This window comes from Spea bombifrons, chromosome 1 (assembly GCF_027358695.1).
Source record: "Spea bombifrons isolate aSpeBom1 chromosome 1, aSpeBom1.2.pri, whole genome shotgun sequence".
Classification (NCBI taxonomy): domain Eukaryota; kingdom Metazoa; phylum Chordata; class Amphibia; order Anura; family Pelobatidae; genus Spea; species Spea bombifrons.
In genome coordinates this window covers 162165564-162185217 of record NC_071087.1, presented here as the reverse complement: position 1 = coordinate 162185217, position 19654 = coordinate 162165564, and the positions used below count along the sequence as shown (strand labels likewise).

Genomic DNA, 19654 nt, shown 5'->3' with positions numbered 1-19654 from the left:
CAGAAACGGGCATCCTGGGCAGCAGAGGAGGGATCTCTTTAATACTACAGATGCCAGGGCATAAGGAAGGTAATTGTTTCTGGAGACCTTGACAAACTTCAATTCCGTTTAATAACCCGGGATAGACTTAAAGGGGAAATATCCCTGGGCTGTGCAGAAATGGTATGATCCAAGAGGGATGGCGGTGGGGTGAGTGCGCTGTGCGGGTCTAGGGGTCTCGCTATCCTCCTATGTTAACCCCTTAAGGACAATGGGCGGTCCCTAAACCCATTGAAAACAATGCATTTTGAGTCCGTACATGTACGGGCTTTGTCATTAAGGGGTTAAAGTCTTCTTGTGGGCGAGAAGCAGAAAATGTAACATATTTGCTGAAAAATCCAAAAACTTAAAGTTACATTTAACCATTTAAATACATTCATTTTATTGTATATTTCACCGGAAAGTAGAGTAGAGATCAAATAAAATTGTAGTTTGGGGGTTAATTTTTAGAAACTCTAAAAATATTTTGTTTTTTTTTCAAAACATCAATCTCTGCAGAAACCCAGAACCTGCCGGCAGATCGGCCCCATTCGGCCCCCGTCTAGTCGCCCGTTTCTCCTGCTGTAACGACTCAAACCTCAATCAGTCGTTGGTCTCGTCTTAGATTCAGGAGCCGTATGTCTATCCCATGCATGTTTAATACCCTCACTGTATTACCCTCTACCACCTCTGCTGGGAGGCTGCTCCACGTATCTACTACCTTCCCTGTAAAGTAAGACAGACTTCTTTAAGTTAGCCCCTAGACCAGGGAACCAACACAGATATAATCAGAAAATCTCTTTTTTTATATTTTAGTACAAACCTCCCTTCCGCTTGGTCTTTGCTGTTCCTTTAAAGTTTATTATAGTCGTGCAGCGCACCAAAAAACGTAAGAAATAAATAATAATAAAGCCGTATTTTTTGTTCTTCTTTATATTTTTTATGGGGTCTCCGTTGGGGGCCTCAGCGGAGTGACAAAGAGCCGTTCCTGTCACCAGCGGCCCCCGTTATATAGACATGCGTCATTGACCGGAATTGGATTTGCCTACCGGGTCGCCGTATTGGCTGGAGAAACGCTTTATGATGAATGGAGGAACCCGGTTGGCCGGAGTCGGCCGGAACGCCGTTTTATTACCGAGCAGGTGAATAATAACACAAATTATAAAGACGGCTAATCACGGATGTTTTGAAGCTATTACTCCGCCAAAAAAAAAACAACAAAGGCTATTTGTTCCGCAAAATACCCCGAGCCGGCGCTCATTTATATCCCCGGCGCGACGCGGGGTGAAACCAAAGGGTAATTGCATTCAAAACCAAAGTTGTTTATACCGAACGAGAACAATAATCAATGGCGTGTTTAAAGCCCTCGAAAAACACGGACGCAACCAAGGGCTTAGTCTGCTTTATGGGTAGAACTGATCTCGGGGCTGGCTGATGGCTCGTATGAAAAAGAGACCACTGAGGTCTTAAACGACTGCGTAAGGGGGCACCACATACATTTAAAGGGGCCGCGCAGCTATGGTGTGCATTGACGTGCCTCTGATGGCTTTAGTGTCCCTTTTAACGTATCTTTGGTGCGGCTCTGGTTCATTGACATGCTGGGGGCCGCTGGCAGAAGGCCAGCTATTGTTGGCTCGATGCATTTATTCATCAAGGTTAAGACCCTCGGAAAGGAGCAGCCACAGACCCCTCTCACTGAATTCATTGTGAATGAGCGGCGGACGGGGAGAGCCGAGAACCGACACAACGTTACACAACTTTACACAACTTTACACTGCATGCCGGCACACGGTGCGTTACACAAACTACACGACTACTACTACAGTGCCTTAGAACCGATTAAGAGAAGTAATACAGAGCGTTAAGGGTTAATTAACCACTAAATATTTGGTTAGCTGTAATTTAGTGCTGTATATAATATTATAACCCCCCCAGCACTGTATACAGTAATATAACCCCCCCAGCGCTGTATACAGTAATATAACCCCCAGCGCTGTATACAGTAATATAACCCCCAGCGCTGTATACAGTAATATAACCCCCCAGCACTGTATACAGTAATATAACCCCCAGCACTGTATACAGTAATATAACCCCCAGCGCTGTATACAGTAATATAACCCCCCCAGCGCTGTATAGAGTAATATAACCCCCAGCGCTGTATACAGTAATATAACCCCCAGCGCTGTATACAGTAATATAACCCCCCAGCGCTGTATACAGTAATATAACCCCCAGCACTGTATACAGTAATAACCCCCCAGCGCTGTATACAGTAATATAACCCCCCAGCGCTGTATACAGTAATATAACCCCAGCACTGTATACAGTAATATAACCCCCCAGCACTGTATACAGTAATAACCCCCCCAGTGCTGTATACAGTAATATAACCCCCAGCGCTGTATACAGTAATAACCCCCCAGTGCTGTATACAGTAATATACCCCCCCAGCGCTGTATACAGTAATATAACCCCCAGCACTGTATACAGTAATATAACCCCCAGCTGTATACAGTAATATAACCCCCAGCGCTGTATACAGCAATATAACCCCCAGCGCTGTATACAGTAATATAACCCCCAGCGCTGTATACAGTAATATAACCCCCCCCAGTGCTGTATACAGTAATATATCCCCCAGCACTGTATACAGTAATATAACCCCCAGCACTGTATACAGTAATATAACCCCCAGCACTGTATACAGTAATATAACCCCCAGCGCTGTATACAATAATATAACCCCCCCCAGCGCTGTATACAGTAATATAACCCCCCAGCACTGTATACAGTAATATAACCCCCAGCGCTGTATACAGTAATATAACCCCCAGCGCTGTATACAGTAATATAACCCCCAGCACTGTATACAGTAATATAACCCCCAGCGCTGTATACAGTAATATAACCCCCAGCGCTGTATACAGTAATAACCCCCCAGCGCTGTATACAGTAATATAACCCCCCAGCGCTGTATACAGTAATATAACCCCCAGCGCTGTATACATTAATATAACCCCCCAGCTCTGTATAAAGTAATATAACCCCAGCGCTGTATACAGTAATATAACCCCCAGCACTGTATACAGTAATATAACCCCCAGCGCTGTATACAGTAATATAACCCCCAGCACTGTATACAGTAATATAACCCCCAGCGCTGTATACAGTAATATAACCCCCAGCACTGTATACAGTAATATAACCCCCAGCACTGTATACAGTAATATAACCCCCAGCACTGTATACAGTAATATAACCCCCAGCGCTGTATACAGTAATATAACCCCCAGCACTGTATACAGTAATATAACCCCCAGCGCTGTATACAGTAATATAACCCCCAGCACTGTATACAGTAATATAACCCCCAGCGCTGTATACAGTAATATAACCCCCAGCGCTGTATACAGTAATATAACCCCCCAGCACTGTATACAGTAATATAACCCCCAGCGCTGTATACAGTAATATAACCCCCCCAGCGCTGTATACAGTAATATAACCCCCCAGCGCTGTATACAGTAATATAACCCCCAGCGCTGTATACATTAATATAACCCCCCAGCTCTGTATAAAGTAATATAACCCCAGCGCTGTATACAGTAATATAACCCCCAGCACTGTATACAGTAATATAACCCCCAGCGCTGTATACAGTAATATAACCCCCAGCACTGTATACAGTAATATAACCCCCAGCGCTGTATACAGTAATATAACCCCCAGCACTGTATACAGTAATATAACCCCCAGCGCTGTATACAGTAATATAACCCCCAGCACTGTATACAGTAATATAACCCCCAGCGCTGTATACAGTAATATAACCCCCCAGCGCTGTATACAGTAATATAACCCCCCAGCACTGTATACAGTAATATAACCCCCAGAGCTGTATACAGTAATATAACCCCCCAGCACTGTATACAGTAATATAACCCCCCAGCGCTGTATACAGTAACATATCCCCCCAGCGCTGTATACAGTAATATAACCCCCAGCACTGTATACAGTAATATAACCCCCCAGCGCTGTATACAGTAACATATCCCCCCAGCGCTGTATACAGTAATATAACCCCCAGCACTGTATACAGTAATATAACCCCCCAGCGCTGTATACAGTAATATAACCCCCAGAACTGTATACAGTAATATAACCCCCCAGCGCTGTATACAGTAATATAACCCCCCAGCACTGTATACAGTAATATAACCCCCAGCACTGTATACAGTAATATAACCCCCAGCACTGTATACAGTAATATAACCCCCCAGCGCTGTATACAGTAATATAACCCCCCAGCACTGTATACAGTAATATAACCCCCAGAGCTGTATACAGTAATATAACCCCCCAGCGCTGTATACAGTAATATAACCCCCCAGCGCTATATACAGTAATATAACCCCCAGCGCTGTATACAGTAATATAACCCCCCAGCGCTGTATACAGTAACATATCCCCCCAGCGCTGTATACAGTAATATAACCCCCAGCACTGTATACAGTAATATAACCCCCCAGCGCTGTATACAGTAATATAACCCCCAGAACTGTATACAGTAATATAACCCCCCAGCGCTGTATACAGTAATATAACCCCCCAGCACTGTATACAGTAATATAACCCCCAGCACTGTATACAGTAATATAACCCCCAGCACTGTATACAGTAATATAACCCCCAGCGCTGTATACAGTAATATAACCCCTCAGCTGATGCTTTATGCTAATGAAGTCCGTTCCTCCATAGACTTTCATAAGTCAGAGAGTCATGTTAGTAATTAAGACTGAGTCATTCTATTGTTCCCCACAGGCAGTATGATAAGGAGTCGGGGGGTTTAGTAGATCGGGGATCAGATAACAGAGCGAGAATCATACAAACGGCTGATATGCAGCTGCCTGAAATCTTTATATTATGGGGTAAAACATATTTTCGTTCCAATACAAGGAATTTAATATCGAGTTCTGAAAAACTTTTTGTGTTGGTAGACGGCCAAACTTTTTCTCTGCAGACGATTCGCGTTACATTGTGTCGGTTCCTCCTATGCCGTAAGATAAAATAATCATAATTCTGTAACGGGGGCGATTATTTAACCCCCGGGGTCTCGGATGCGCTTATTGTCATTGTAATCAATTAGCAGTCGTAAACACATCATTTTTTCCGCCGACGGCTCTAACGCGCGCTCTCTGATTGATCCCTCGGCTTCCATTAACATTTTTTTCTCATCTATGTTGTGAAATAAGCCGCTATGTCGAGGTGGGGGGGGGAGACATTTCTCTCCGGGGAGACGCCGGAGACAATCGACTAAATATTTACTCAAGTTCCATAGAAAAGAGAAATAAAAGCCTTTCCCATTTATTTGATGCGCACATTTATTTTATTAATGTCGCAGCTAACGGGATGAAACTCATTTCCCGGCGCTCTACGCAGCGTTATTCCTCTATATATAATAACACGAGGCGGCGCGAAGCCGGACAAAAGAGCATAAAGCCGGGGAAATGGAATCTAGCAGAAGGAGACCAATTAAGAGCGGAATCCTGTTAATATCCGTTAATCTAAGAGCCACGCGCGCTCTGACAGCGAGAGCTCTCATTAGACGCTGTTTGCTTGCGATGCAAGCACTTTGCGTTAGGCTTTACCGGCACATCGGCAAAGGACGGATAACGTCGTCTGGAAACAGAAGTATTTTGAAAGCCTCTTAAGTAACGTTCCGAAGACACTCGGAAAGGGGGGTTTCAAGGTCAAAAACGGTATGGACCGCCAACAGGTGAGACCAAGATTGTGAGCGGTGAGCGGGGAAGAGCTCTGAAGAATGATATTTCTCAGCAAGGAGAGACGGAATGTGACACACGAGATGGATCCAAGATCTTCAAGGTCCCGTCACGGTGAAAGCTGTCATATGACATCATACCACCCTTTTGTGCTCGCCCCCCAAAATGGGACAGCCTTAAAGGGTTACCACCTTGGGTGCTCACCAATAAAATTAGGGATTCGACTCCAGAGACTGAACCGTTGAATGGAGCAGGGACTGCCTCTGGAGATGCGGGATAGATGAGACAGACTCTTGATAACGTCATATCATTATAATGTATCAGATGTAACAGCAAGGTAACGGTTGTGTTCATTACTTGTGTTAGCGAAGCCCCCCGAATATTATTTTTCTTGGGGTTGGGCCTGGAGTCTCCGGGTGAAGAGATTAAATTTCTCGGGTCTCCGGGTGACTCTCCTCTTTCTCTGGGGCAGGGTGAGCGGTGTTTAGCCACACCCATTCCCCACCCATTTCTCCTCCCACTCCCAATGCTTTCAATGCTGCCTGGGGATAGCCCTGTCCCTCAAATGGTTGTTTTGGCTGCCAAGTCTAGCCACAGTGACCCCCGTTGGACTTCAACTGCTATGTGTGTCGGTTACTAGGAGGTGGGTCTGTGATTATTTCTCCCCATTGTTAAGTTGCTTCTAGTTGCTGATTGGCTCAGGCAGCCTTTGTAAGGGGTGGGGGAGGAGAAGGGATGGAGCATCGGTTGATCGGATAACACTGGCTCTGCCACAGGCTGCCGCAGGTCTCGGCTTCTACAAGGTGAGATTTTCAACTGAAACAATCATACAAATTAACAAAAAAAGCACAAATTAAATTAAGGAGAAGCTTCAGCTCCAGAGCTTCAGAAGAACCCCTCCTCTGTGGTCCCATGATTCGCATCACTGATTGGCTGCTTGAAGTGGCAGGAAAAAGTGCTCCCATAGAAGTGGTGTGTTTGTCTTTATTTTACTTTTAACCTTTTAAGTTCCGACCACAATGAAGGCGAAACATGGACCCCAGGAACCCACCATGTTTCATATGAGGTGGCACCCTTGGGCCATCTCCCCTCCCCCGAGTCCTGAGTAAATCAATATATATATATATATCGGCTGCCCCAGGTACTGGGTAACTATAGCAAAACTACCACAACATAAAAAATAAGGTTAAAAATAATAAAAAATGATTAATTCACCCAAAATTCTGATTTCTGCATTTCCGAACGCGAATTAAAAGTCCGTTTCTATTTTAGCAAAGCCTCTTCTGCTTCCGGACCCTGTCCGCCGGGGGCCGCGGACCTAATATCCACCGGGTAGTTTTAGCGGCTGACAAACTCCGTGTGGAGTAAAAGTCACGCCGTAAGGAGCGAGTGAGAAATATCTCTGCTCAGGGACTGGGGGGTCGCCATAAACCACAGATAGGAAGCTCAAGTGGTTTAAGAAGCAAGCCGGCCCCCCGGGCCACAGACATCACGCATTTTTACAGCCTATTGAATTTTTGCTTTGTAGCCGGAAGGCGCTTTCTCTCGCCTCCCCGGACGCGGCTCACAGACATGACGGAAAGCTCCTGTCCAAAACAAAGGCCGTACATCCTAATTCCGCCTTTCTCCTATTTTTTAAAAATTTTATTTTATTTTTAACCCAATCCAAAAGGTTCCTCGGCCCCTTCGGCGAGCGGCTCGTGGCCGCATCAGCGATAAATAAATGTTGTGACACGGCCCGGCCAAATGCAATTCTTTTTATACGGCCTCTCTTGACATTTTATGTCGGGAATAAAGGATGGAATGTCCTGCGACACTTTATAAAACACAATGATTTAATGGATCGGCATAGCTGCCGACAGTCCCGAGTATTCCATGACCAGTTTAAAGTTCTTCGGCCTTTAGCTTGACTTGCATGTTGGAAGAGGGCAAAGATAAGGAACGCCCCGTGGCAATAATCACACGGACTCTCTTTTGTCACGGCGTGGGACACTGAAAATGTATCACTTTAATGTAAAAGTGCGAGTTTGGGTTGATTTTTGTCTTTTTTGGGGTGTAATAAATCATGCATTTTAGGAAAAGCAGGTTTCTAACACAAATGATAGAGAGGAGCGAGCGAAACCTTATTTACTAAATCTGAATGAAAAATCCCACACCGCCAAAATACACCGTAACCCCCGGTAACAGACACAGAGAAAAGCGAGACCTGAAAGCGAATGAATGAGGACTAAAATGTATACGTTTTTGCACCGTACATTCCAGACCCGTAACGTTTCTGTTTAATCTCCACTAGAGCGGGGAGAAAGTAAATGTAGACGCCGTAGGAGAAACAACAAAACGTGCTGCACATGCGCAGCCACACAAAAATAAACATATAATCCTCGGAGCGCTGGGAAGGAATCGTAGACTTCAATGAACGTTAATCAGAACAGGCGCGTGTTTCTAATCTGCGTTGGCAGAGATCCCTCTATGATCACTTATAATTGGCCAATTAATGATCTGGCAGAGTTCCCAGAATAAGTCAGGGAACTCGGCCAACTGCTGAGATCGGCTTCCTTTCGTCTCTTTGGTGGTCAGCGCATGTTGTCTATGGTTGTTTCTGAACGCTTGTTGTCGCGCATGTAGTCAGGAGCATCGATCTGCGTTTCCTGACTCTTTATAAATTATAAGGCAGGAACACTGAATCAAGGCCAGCGTTTCTTAGCTGTAAGGCTGCAGCTTCCCCCGGATACTTTGTGTCACAGTGAGTGATAGGACTGCTCGTTACGCACCCGCGTCCGTTGAGCTTCATGGAAATGTGTCGCTCCCACATTCACCGGAGAAACTTCTGATACTAAACGCCCAGGACTTTCACAGACGAGACACCCGACGCGTCTAGTACCAGCAAAGTAGTTTGCAAATGCCTCAAGATGTGAATTATTGGTGAATTATCCCCAAGACCTCGAACTTTTTGCATTAAATATGTATTTTTTTGTCTTGTTTCCACTTTTAACCAGTTTAAACTTGGGTCAATTGTGTCTTATTCTGACTTGACTCTCCTTTCTGATTAATAAATGACTCAATGCTGAAACCTTAACGGTTTTCTTGCCTTTGGTATCAGGACCACAATTACAGGTCCTTATGGACTAGTCAGGAGGTAAAGATATTCTGAATTAAGTCACCTGTATTCAAGCAAGGATTCCAGCTGTGATACAGCAGGGAGAAAAGCACCAATCGGGATTCTCAGATATCATTAAATCAGAGGAGGATATGAAGGAGTCGGCTCCAGACTATGTGACCCCTGAGAATCTGCCCCATTCACCCAAGACCCTGAGAATCTGCCCCATTCATCCTTAGAATCTGCCCAATTCACCCCGAGGCCATGAGAATCTGCCCCATTCACCCCGAGACCCTCAGAATCTGCCCCATCCACCCCGAGACTGTGAGAATCTGCCCCATTCACCCCAAGACTGTGAGGATCTGCCCCATTCACTCCGAGACCCCGTTCAGGAAATGGAGGGGAGGGCTTTTGGACATATGATCTTCAACACATTATTAACAAAATATCCCCACCCTACTTTTTTTAGTATGTTGACAACCCGAATATTTTTCATTTATCGTTAAATTTACAAAAATCCTGTCCGTTCCGACCCCCCCCCCCGAATCAAACAGAACTTTATAACAATAAGGAGACTTTTTTTTTTTTAAACTGTGCTTTATTTAGGGCTAAGCTGAAAAGCGTCATTCAATAATTACAGAAGATTACAAGGAGATCTTTATTTTTTTAAGGTAATTGGGAGTGAAAAGAGCAGTTGGACGGAAATGCAGCTGCTGTACACACCTGTATTTACTAAGAGCAGAAACAGAAGGAATGAAACAGAGAGAGAAAAGAGGCGATAATTCCTACGCGTGGGCGACAAAGGAAAATCGGAAGAGCGTGAAGAAAACAGAGAAAGGGTGTTGGAGCAAAGTGCCGGGAGTAAATGCAAGAACTGTTCAAAGTAACCGTTTCTTTCCAATACGAGAGCGGCCTGTAAGCTGGTTACAAAGTTGATCAGTTAAAAGTGGGGGGGGGTGAATGAATGAGGTTCAAGGGAGTCGTGACATCAGGGAGATGAATGGAACGAAGGGGTTACCAGCCTTTCTCGCGGTCAAAAGAATCAAAGGAAAAAAAGAAAAAAAGCATTTGAGACAAACGTAACAGGAAAAGAAGCATGACGTGTTGCGAGAGTTAATACTTTAAGAATCTTTCAATATATATCTATATATATTTGTTAAATAAAAAAAGTCAAAAAAATGATCATCCCGCTCTTTTAGTTCAACTAAAAGGAGCGAGAACAACGTAATAAGATAAATGCAATAATTCATACAGTGGAAATAAATTAGAATAAATATGATATTTTTTAAAATATATGTGTTCTTAAATAGCTCATTGATTTTATTTTCTGAATTCTTGAGTTCTAAAGCAACATCTTGTTTTTTTTTTTTTTGTTTTTATTTTTTTAAACTGCTCTAAAGTCAATTACCAAAGATAAATATCGTGCTTTCATTTAAATAGTTTTCCTTGTTTTTTTTTTTTTTCTCTATCATTACAATTAAAAGTCCTACAAAATATGCAAATTTATTTACAGAAAAACAGAGCCAGCATCATTTAAACATCCCCTGTTTTTCAAAATTCCTTGTAAACAGTTTCAGAAATTCTTCAAAGATTGTATATTTATTTTATTTTTTTTTTTAAATATTTTTTTTTCAGTATTAAGGTTCTAGGCTAACTTTTGCCCTGAAGGTCTAGAACAGATATGGAAACTACTAAAGCAGAGGATGATGGGAGTGTTAGCAAATAGCAAGTTATGGAGATATGAAGCAATAGCCGTGTCATTCTTCAAGTTAGAACTAACTAGATAAAAAGACATTAGCTGTTGTAACTTTAATATTTTCATTGCATTGTTTACAAGAGTCAATATTTTTTTTATTTATTTTTTTTTTATTTATTTTTTTTATTTTAAATAGGTGGAATGCTTGCAGTTTAAAAGCTGCCGTCACGGCCTCTCACATCCTCCTCGATACATTATGCAATTGGCAAAGAATAGGAGTTTCTTATTCTAAACTCTACAAAAAATTACAGTTCTACAACATCTTTCTCTTAGCAATAACGCTAACGTCTATTTATTTTTTTTTTGCATTTTTTTTTTACGTTTTTTGCTCTCTAATTTTTTTTTCTATTATATAGGTATGTTAGACTTTTCTGTTAAATTCTGTACAACTATTAAGATTTTAAATGGGAAAAGCATTTACAAACCCTTTTTTTTCCACTACAGCCATTCTTCTAATGATTTTTGTACCTTTTTTTGTTTTATATATTTTTTTTCCTTTTTTTCTCTCTTTTCCTTTTTTCTTTTTTTTTTTAATATATATATATTCTTACTTTAATCCCTAAATACTTACTCCTTTCATAATATACAGAAAACCATAGGAAATTTTCATAATTGAAGTAATGTAACCAAAGAACCTTCAATAGTATCAAATAACTATCATCTTGCCATTTTAAAAGCATTTTAAGCATTTTGTAATTATTATTTTTTTTACATATTTCATATACTTACCCTCAAACTGTTTTAAGAACAGCCGAGGTATAGGAAGTTAATTCCATATTTTACATACAGCTACAAGTCTGCGGTAAAAAGTTTGGTCCTTTGGTCCCTATATAGCTAAGGAATGACAAATACAATGCTTCTAGTAATTGTTGCTGTGGCGTTACCATGGCAACATAATTCATGGTGACTACCAGGCACTCCTTGTCAGATTTCAGGTTTCCTGTTTGAAGAAAAAAAAAAATCCTTTTTGTGTGGCATTATCATTGTCTGTTCGGAAAATTCCGATCGATCTTCATTCCGTCTGATGTTGTCAACTAGAGTTCCGTTCCACGTAAGCAGACGTGATACTTTTCATTAAAGAAATGTTACAATCTTAACAATCAAAGCGAGAAAATTCTGAAGTCTTCAGATCAGTTGGTACTTTGCTGATATGTCAAAGTTGTGATCCAGCGCGTCTTGATCATATATATTTATATATGTATGTTGTATTGTTATAATACTGCCCATTCCGTTCCTGCCCTGGAAGAAGACAAACACAAGAAGAAACATAAGGTTACGAAGTTGGCATCCAATGTAAAATCAAATATTAAAAAAAAAATAAAACGACCTAAGCTTAAAAAAAAACTAAAAATCACTGAAAATCAGCTAGTGATGAATATGTTTGTAGACCAGTGGGTTAAACAAATTTGTCAATTTTGAAATTGATCATATAGAGTGCCATAATTATCCAAATACTAGATATTTTTGGACAGTTGATTTTCTTTCCTAAAACGGGATTTATACATCCCCTTTGTTGATTAAAAAAACTGTAAAAAAGTATTGCTGATCTAAAATGCTCATTAGGACAGGAGAACGATTATGGTACGCTTAAAAATAACCCTGGCTACAAAATGTATAAAGAATAATGTGATCGTCCTCTAGTACAGGTTTCATCACAGTGAACAAAATACGTCGAATGAGGAAGGAAACAAGAGGAAGAACCTAAATAAAGACACATTTATTGTTGAAGCAAAGTAGGTGTGGATTTTCTGCCCTAGCCGACTTGAACAAATAAAAAAGTTTAAATAATGAAAAAAAAATAAAACAATAAAAAAATAATCTAAACCCATGAAATGAATAAGTATCGGAATATTCAACTTCATCGAATGGAACTCGGAGGCTTGCAGAGGCTTCCAAATTATTCTATTATTTTTTTTTTACATTTTTTTTTTAATGAAATCATGATCGCGTTAAGCTTGACATTTTAGCCGGATGTCTGATCGTTTAAGCTTAGCAGATGAAACCCTTATCTCCTACAAGCAAGCAGGTTCCTCCTGACATTACATCGAGAAGATGGAGCTAAGAAACCCCGTTCATAGATCTATCCACGCTGGCAGGGTGTCAACACTGTTGCTTCAACACACCTTAAACCATACACAGCATCTGAACAATTACAACACCAAGAAACAAAACAAAAGAATACACTTGTCGAGGACCCTTTTTCAGTTGCAAATACTGAATTTTTAAGAGTTTTTTTTTTTTTTGGTGGCATGTTGGGTAAAGTTCCAGGCCCACTTGAATCCAAAAAAAAGTAGCTGGTGCTGTGATACATTACAGAATAAAAAATATAAAAAAATTATTTAAAAAATTAAATATTTTTTTTTTTAAAATTAGTTTTATTTTGTATTTTTTTTCTGGCAAAAAAAAATATTTTTGGAGACATAAATTCTAAATTTGCACTAAAATTCTAGTTAATATACATTTATTTTAAACTATGTTTATGTGGGAGCTGGTCAAAATTAGATATATATAAATATATATATATATATATATATATACACATATATATATATATATATATTAGCATCCTATATGTCAAATTTGGAGGAAAAAAACTATTTTAACCCAATGGTAAAAAAAATTATTTATTTTTTAAAAAATAAACTTGAAGACTAAAGTAAGAAAAAAAAGATTATTATTATATATTTTTTGTACATTAAAGTGGGACTGTGGCTTTAACCAATCATATTGGTTATTAGTATTTTTCTTAATATTGCGGAACCCAAAATGAACCATAAACAAAATTAAAATCTGTCGTTTTAAGAAACAATTCAATTGAAAAAGGCCCCCAAATCTCCATAAATATAAATATATATAAATACAGGAAAATACCATCAAAATCACAATATTTTATGTACAAAATAATCAAATCACAACATTTTTTTTATTGCGTTCTATGGGACGTCTACGTTTTGGCTTTAGAAACACAGTTTTTGTGTGTTTTGATCTTTACAGTACGTTACACCAAGGAAGCAAAAAAATATTTATTAAAAAAAAAAAACATTAAAAAACAGAATGCCACTACAAGCAATTATACAGAATGAGCACAGCGAAAAACTTGCGGTATCACAAAATACGACAAAAAAACAAAAAAAAAACGACAAAAAAAGGCACATGTGATTATGACTGGCCAATCATCAACTGATACAACACTCAATAAAAAATGCTTCAACCACGGCACCTCCACAAAACTTAACGGCGTGTCATGCAACCATTTAGTTAGCTTGTTTACATGACGCCATCATTTCACATTTTCCACTTCTGCTTTTTGTTGAACTTACGGACTGGGAGCTCTTTTGTCCACTCTCACGTCATTATGTGAACGTTTTGTCGGCGCGAGATCGAGTGGTGGGTCTGGTTAGGTAGGGTTTGAGTTGAATGACAAAAGAAGAAAAGATTTTTTTTTTTTTTTTTTTTGGCGTTTTTTTTTTTATTATTATTTTTCTATTTTTTTTTCATTTTTTTAATCCTTCAAAGGGAGGGAGAAGGGATGGGAGAAAAAAAAATAAAAATAAAATAAAATAAATACCGCACACAGATCAGTTGAACAACCACAATGACGAAGGCAGGAAATGAAAATAAATGCGTGTATTTAAAGAAAAAAAATATGTATAAAAGAGGCTCAGCAGAGGGACAAACGAATGATCAACAACAAACGAGGCGGTGGAAGAGGAACGCGTGCATCAATGTATGACATCATAACCTGCAAGTAACATTCTATCTCTTATTTCACGTTGTTTGGGATGGAATGGTCATTTCCAGATGGAATCACTAAGATTTCCTCCAGGTTAGAAGGGTTAATGATCTCCGGACCTTTGGATAACAGCCCCCCCCCCCGACTCGTGTTCTTCCACCCACTCTCTGCATTTTTGTCCCCAAGAAAAGGGGCGAATGTATAAGCTTTCTGTGAGGTTTCCTCCAACGCGGACAAGTTTTTACTAAACAGCAGGCTCTGCTTGGGATCTAGGCTGTCCTATTACACATGCAGAGTGAGGGGCTTCACCGAGACCCCATGAGGTTCTTTCCGATCTCCACTCAGAAGGGAGAGCTGGAGATATAATATGATGCCTGGTATAATGTATTCTAAAATCAATGAGACGAACTCTCTGCACATTAACTATACATTATACAGGGCATCTCACTGATTTAACTATACATTATACAGGGGGCCGGTCACTGATTTATCTATACATTATACAGGGGGCCGGTCACTGATTTATCTATACATTATACAGGGGGCCGGTCACTGATTTATCTATACATTATACAGGGGGCCGGTCACTGATTTATCTATACATTATACAGGGGCCGCTCACTGATTTATCTATACATTATACAGGGGCCGCTCACTGATTTATCTATACATTATACAGGGGGCCGGTCACTGATTTATCTATACATTATACAGGGGGCCGGTCACTGATTTATCTATACATTATACAGGGGGCCGGTCACTGATTTATCTATACATTATACAGGGGGCCGGTCACTGATTTATCTATACATTATACAGGGGGCCGGTCACTGATTTATCTATACATTATACAGGACATCTCACTGATTTATCTATACATTATACAGGGGCCGGTTCACTGATTTATCTATACATTATACAGGGGCCGGTCACTGATTTATCTATACATTATACAGGGGGCCGGCTCGCTGATTTAACTATACATTATACAGGGGGCCGGTCACTGATTTATCTATACATTATACAGGGGGCCGGTCACTGATTTATCTATACATTATACAGGGGGCCGGTCACTGATTTATCTATACATTATACAGGGGCCGACTCACTGATTTAACTATACATTATACAGGGGGCCGGTCACTGATTTATCTATACATTATACAGGGCAGACTCGGCCCTTCTTCCAGGAGAAGCTGAGCTAAGCTGGTTTCACTGAATGACAGAGATATCACCCCACAAAGTAAAAGATTTCCAGTTTCTTCACAGACTCCGCTCTCCTTTCTAATATCCGACAAATAACAGCCTACGGGTGACGGACGCTGCAATGAGATCTCATGAACCCCATCTAGAAATAGATTTCTCCAATAATCAAAACACCAGCTGTCCAACGCCGTGTTATGTAACGCAATTCCATACGTGTCACGGAACATTCCGGTCTCCTCCATGGGAATCTCTGTATCCGAGGCTTCTGCCCAAAATGTAAGGTTTCTCGAAATTGTAATAAGAAAACAAAAAAACAAAAAAAAAAACTGTGGGACCCGCACCATCTCAGTCCGATGTCTTAAAAGTAACAATGTGGAGTAGAGAACCTCGTGCTTTTCCATAGAATACGGTAATATATCACACGGTCGGATAACATGTATCGCGCCTGCTTGTGGAGCGGCTCAGTCCGGGAGTCGTTAGTATCGCCGTTAGACACGAGAAGCATAACGTTCTCACCGCACACGCTAACCCTAAGAGAAGATTCCACGCCGATGGGTATTACATGGAGCGATGCCGCTTTTCATCTCATCTCGTCCTCCAGAGGAAACTCCCTCCATTCCGCTCATTACACTTAGTGGCCGTCGTGTGAAAGAAAAGAGCCGTGAGACAGTTGGGTTCGTCCGCTGTAGTGGGAGTCGGAAGGAGAGTTGTTGCTCCAACTCGCCAAGGTCGGGCATGCATTGTGAAGGGCCAACCCTAGCGATCCGCTAAGATGGACTTGGGTGCCTCTCTATAACGTATAGTTCTGGTATTGAACTATACATTATATGGGGCTCATAATGCAGGGTGAATTAATGGAGCTGAAACTGCAACTCTCCTGCCAGCTCCTGATTTAGTGAATAAACCCGGTCGCCCCTGTGTCTACCGTATAAACCAGGGTCAAGGCCATTGTTGGTCACCCAATGTTGATAATGACAGAAATGACACCCTGAATCTGCCGGGTGCCCGGATTTGCCCCTCATGGCCAATCTCTTCTCACTGAATGGACTTCTACCCGCCCCCCCCCGCCGTTACTGCTCTCGGGTGGTGGATAAATGGAACAGCCTCCCAACAGAAGTAGAAAAACGTCCTATTGTGCCGGTTACGGGAACTTAAACGCTTCTTAATTTACTGACCCTCGTGCTAAGACAGCACGTCTACAACACGTCTACAACACGGCAATGACGGGAGAACGTCTAGAGGCCATTACCCTCTATCGTGACCCTAATACATCTCATTGAAAGCTCCGTAGGTCACGTTCTCCAAGATCCCAAAGCCACGGCGGCTCAGGTCATAGGTTACCGGCGACTTCCAACCCCAACGAAGGGGGCGATGGGTGGAGAAAAACTGCCTTTGGCGACATTTATAGGATTTTAAAGGGACTGCCGACCCAAAATGGCCCCCTTTGTCTTGCAGAAAATGTCGTTTACTTGGGTCAACAGAGCTGATGACTTTGGGGTGAACGGGTTCCCCGATCTGTGGTCTGCGAGGGACCTGGTCATACGCGGCGCTCCCTAAACATGCCTTATTACATCGGCCATTTGAATCTTTCCTCTGAAGGCATCAAGTTATTCCTCCCCATGTCTATAAGTACATCAGCATTTAGCTTGATAAATACCAAAAAGACCGGTTCCTATAAAGCATATTGCGCCTTATTATTGATTCTGTCCCTGATTTTCTGTAGATGAATGCTTTAAATAAATAATACCCCAGCGTGGTATCCGGTAAAAGGCTTATCTGCTTTAGATGTAACGTAAGGAAGTTTCACTTTACCGAGAGTGGTAGAAAAGTGGATCAGCCTCCCAGCAGAGGTGGTAGAGGGTAATACAGTGAGGGTATTAAACATGCGCAGGATAGACATACGGCTCCTGAATCTAAGACGAGACCAGCGACTGATTAAGGTTTGAGTCTTTACAGCAGCAGAAATGGGCGACTAGACGGGGGCCGGATGGGGCCGATCTGCCGGCGGGTTCTGGGTTTTTACTGCTACAAAACATATTTTTTATGGTTTATTTTCCTATTATTGCAGTATTTTTGTAACCATCGGATACTTTTATGTGAAAAAGCGAAGCCAGAACGGGAAAAAAAGTAAAAAAAGGACATTTTGGGTTTTTTTTTTGGGAGGGGGGGGAATTATATGACACCCGAGTGACTTGTATTTCTCCCAGCCCCCGAAGCAGCCTGGCGCACACAGAATGAGCGATCTCCCCTGGGCGTGACGGGAAGGGGCAGCGGCTCTGCTCGCTCTGTCTGATGGATTCGGTGTCTTCATCACAAAATTAAAATTTCGACAAACAAGGAGCGGCCGTGGAGCCTCCGCAGAACAAACGACGTCTCCGGGCTGCTAACTCTTCGAGCTCATTCCGTGCCGCGCGCGCCGCCGCCGCCTCTCCCCGGATTATATTTCCAGTGGAATTTAATGAGGATCATTTATTAAACCCACACCCGGGCTCTGCTCCGGCCGCAGACAGATGCGCTCGCTAATATGAATCATTTCCTTAAATTGGATTATTTTGATGGAAAAGCAGAGCCCCGCGCTTCTGCCGGAGCGGAGAGACGCGGCGAATCGCACGCCGCCGTGACAGCCGAGCGGCCGCCGCTCATTAAAACGCGATCTCGCGCTCGGAACGGGGTGCAGAAATATGACATCGTTATCATCTGCCGTCAGTGACATCGAGGCGGCATCCACTCCCCGCCGATGCTCCTTCCACCCCAGGGCACGCACAAAACTCGCATTTATTTTTGGGGTTTTTAGGCCAAATGTAAAGATTTCTTGCCCGGAAATATTCTACGTCCTAACAAAAACGTTACATTTTTTTTTTCATTTTTTTTATTTAATTTATTTATTTATTTATTTTGGGTGGGATATGACAAATAAGAGAAAACTTTTAGAAAGGTCAAAGGTAATCCAAGACCGGAAAAAGGTTTTTTTTATGTAAAAAAAAATAAAATTATAATAATAAAAAAAAACTGCACTTTTTTTCTAAGAATAAACTATTGACAAAGGAAAAATTAATGAACAATAATTAGCCTGCTGACGCTTTTAAACTAAATCTTCCATATTAATGAATTTCATCAGATGGCCCAGGAAATAATTAAAATTAGATAGGATTTTGCATTAAAAAAAAAAATCTAAAGTAATGAGTTTATAACGAATCAATGATTTTGGTAAAATTAGCGTTTAGATGTTATAGGGGTAGAGAAGGAAGGGGTTAATAATTAAAAGGCAGGATAGATAGTTACCTATCAAAAACCCAATTTTCTGGCTAGTCAAAAATATAAGCGGTCTGGTGTCTACCCGCAGAAGAGAGCTGCATAGCGCCCAAGTGTCCCGATTTACAGGCACCGTACCCCGCTGTCCAATACGCTTCAATGATATCATTTTAGTTACTTTTTCCTACTCTATGTGTTTTTTTTACTTAAAAGGAACAGGAGTGCGAGCGATTTTACCGCGTGCCACCAAACAGAGTGCTACGGGAAACGTAAAAAAACAATAAAAATCTATTTTATAGCCGGGACCCCCCGTCGTTTCTCGAGTCTGAGGGGGGCTTTGGGTCTCCAGTTGGATGATAGATATGAAAGTTATAATTACGATGAAATACTGCCCCGAAAAAAAAAGAAAAAACAATCAATAGGACTTTTTTCCTGAGTTTCTCTTTGGCCTGTGAGGTCACCGCATTTTCTTCTGTTCTTGGCTTGAATTTTTATTACATTTGGGAGATTTTAACAAATACTGAGCAGCGATCGCATCAGAGGAGCTTTAAATTTCATGCGGTGATAATGCAGCGCGAAGAGTTCTACTCTTTACTATTTAGAGCTGGGGCATTTGCCGGCAGATCGGCCCCATTCGGCCCCCGTCTAGTCTGCCCGTTTCTCCTGCTGTAAAGACTCAAACCTTAATCAGTCGTTGGTCTCGTCTTAGATTCAGGAGCCGTATGTCTATCCCATGCATGTTTAATACCCTCACTGTATTACCCTCTACCACCTGTGCTGGGAGGCTGCTCCACTTCCTTCCTTTACAT

At 41.5% G+C, this 19654-nt stretch overlaps 1 protein-coding gene across 11 annotated transcripts in view; it reads right to left on the bottom strand.

Annotated features, from left to right (window-relative positions):
* Nucleotides 1-9474: 9474 nt before the first annotated feature.
* CELF4 (CUGBP Elav-like family member 4) overlaps nucleotides 9475-19654 on the bottom strand; it is a 453257-nt gene continuing 443077 nt past the window's right edge. For all 11 annotated transcript variants that reach the window (XM_053448271.1, XM_053448296.1, XM_053448277.1 and 8 more), the window contains one exon: nucleotides 9475-11893. Coding sequence is in view for 1 of the 11 variants with exons in the window: in XM_053448296.1 (XP_053304271.1) it covers nucleotides 11835-11893 (59 nt within the window). In the remaining 10 variants the exon portion in view is untranslated. The remainder of the gene's footprint in view (nucleotides 11894-19654) is intronic.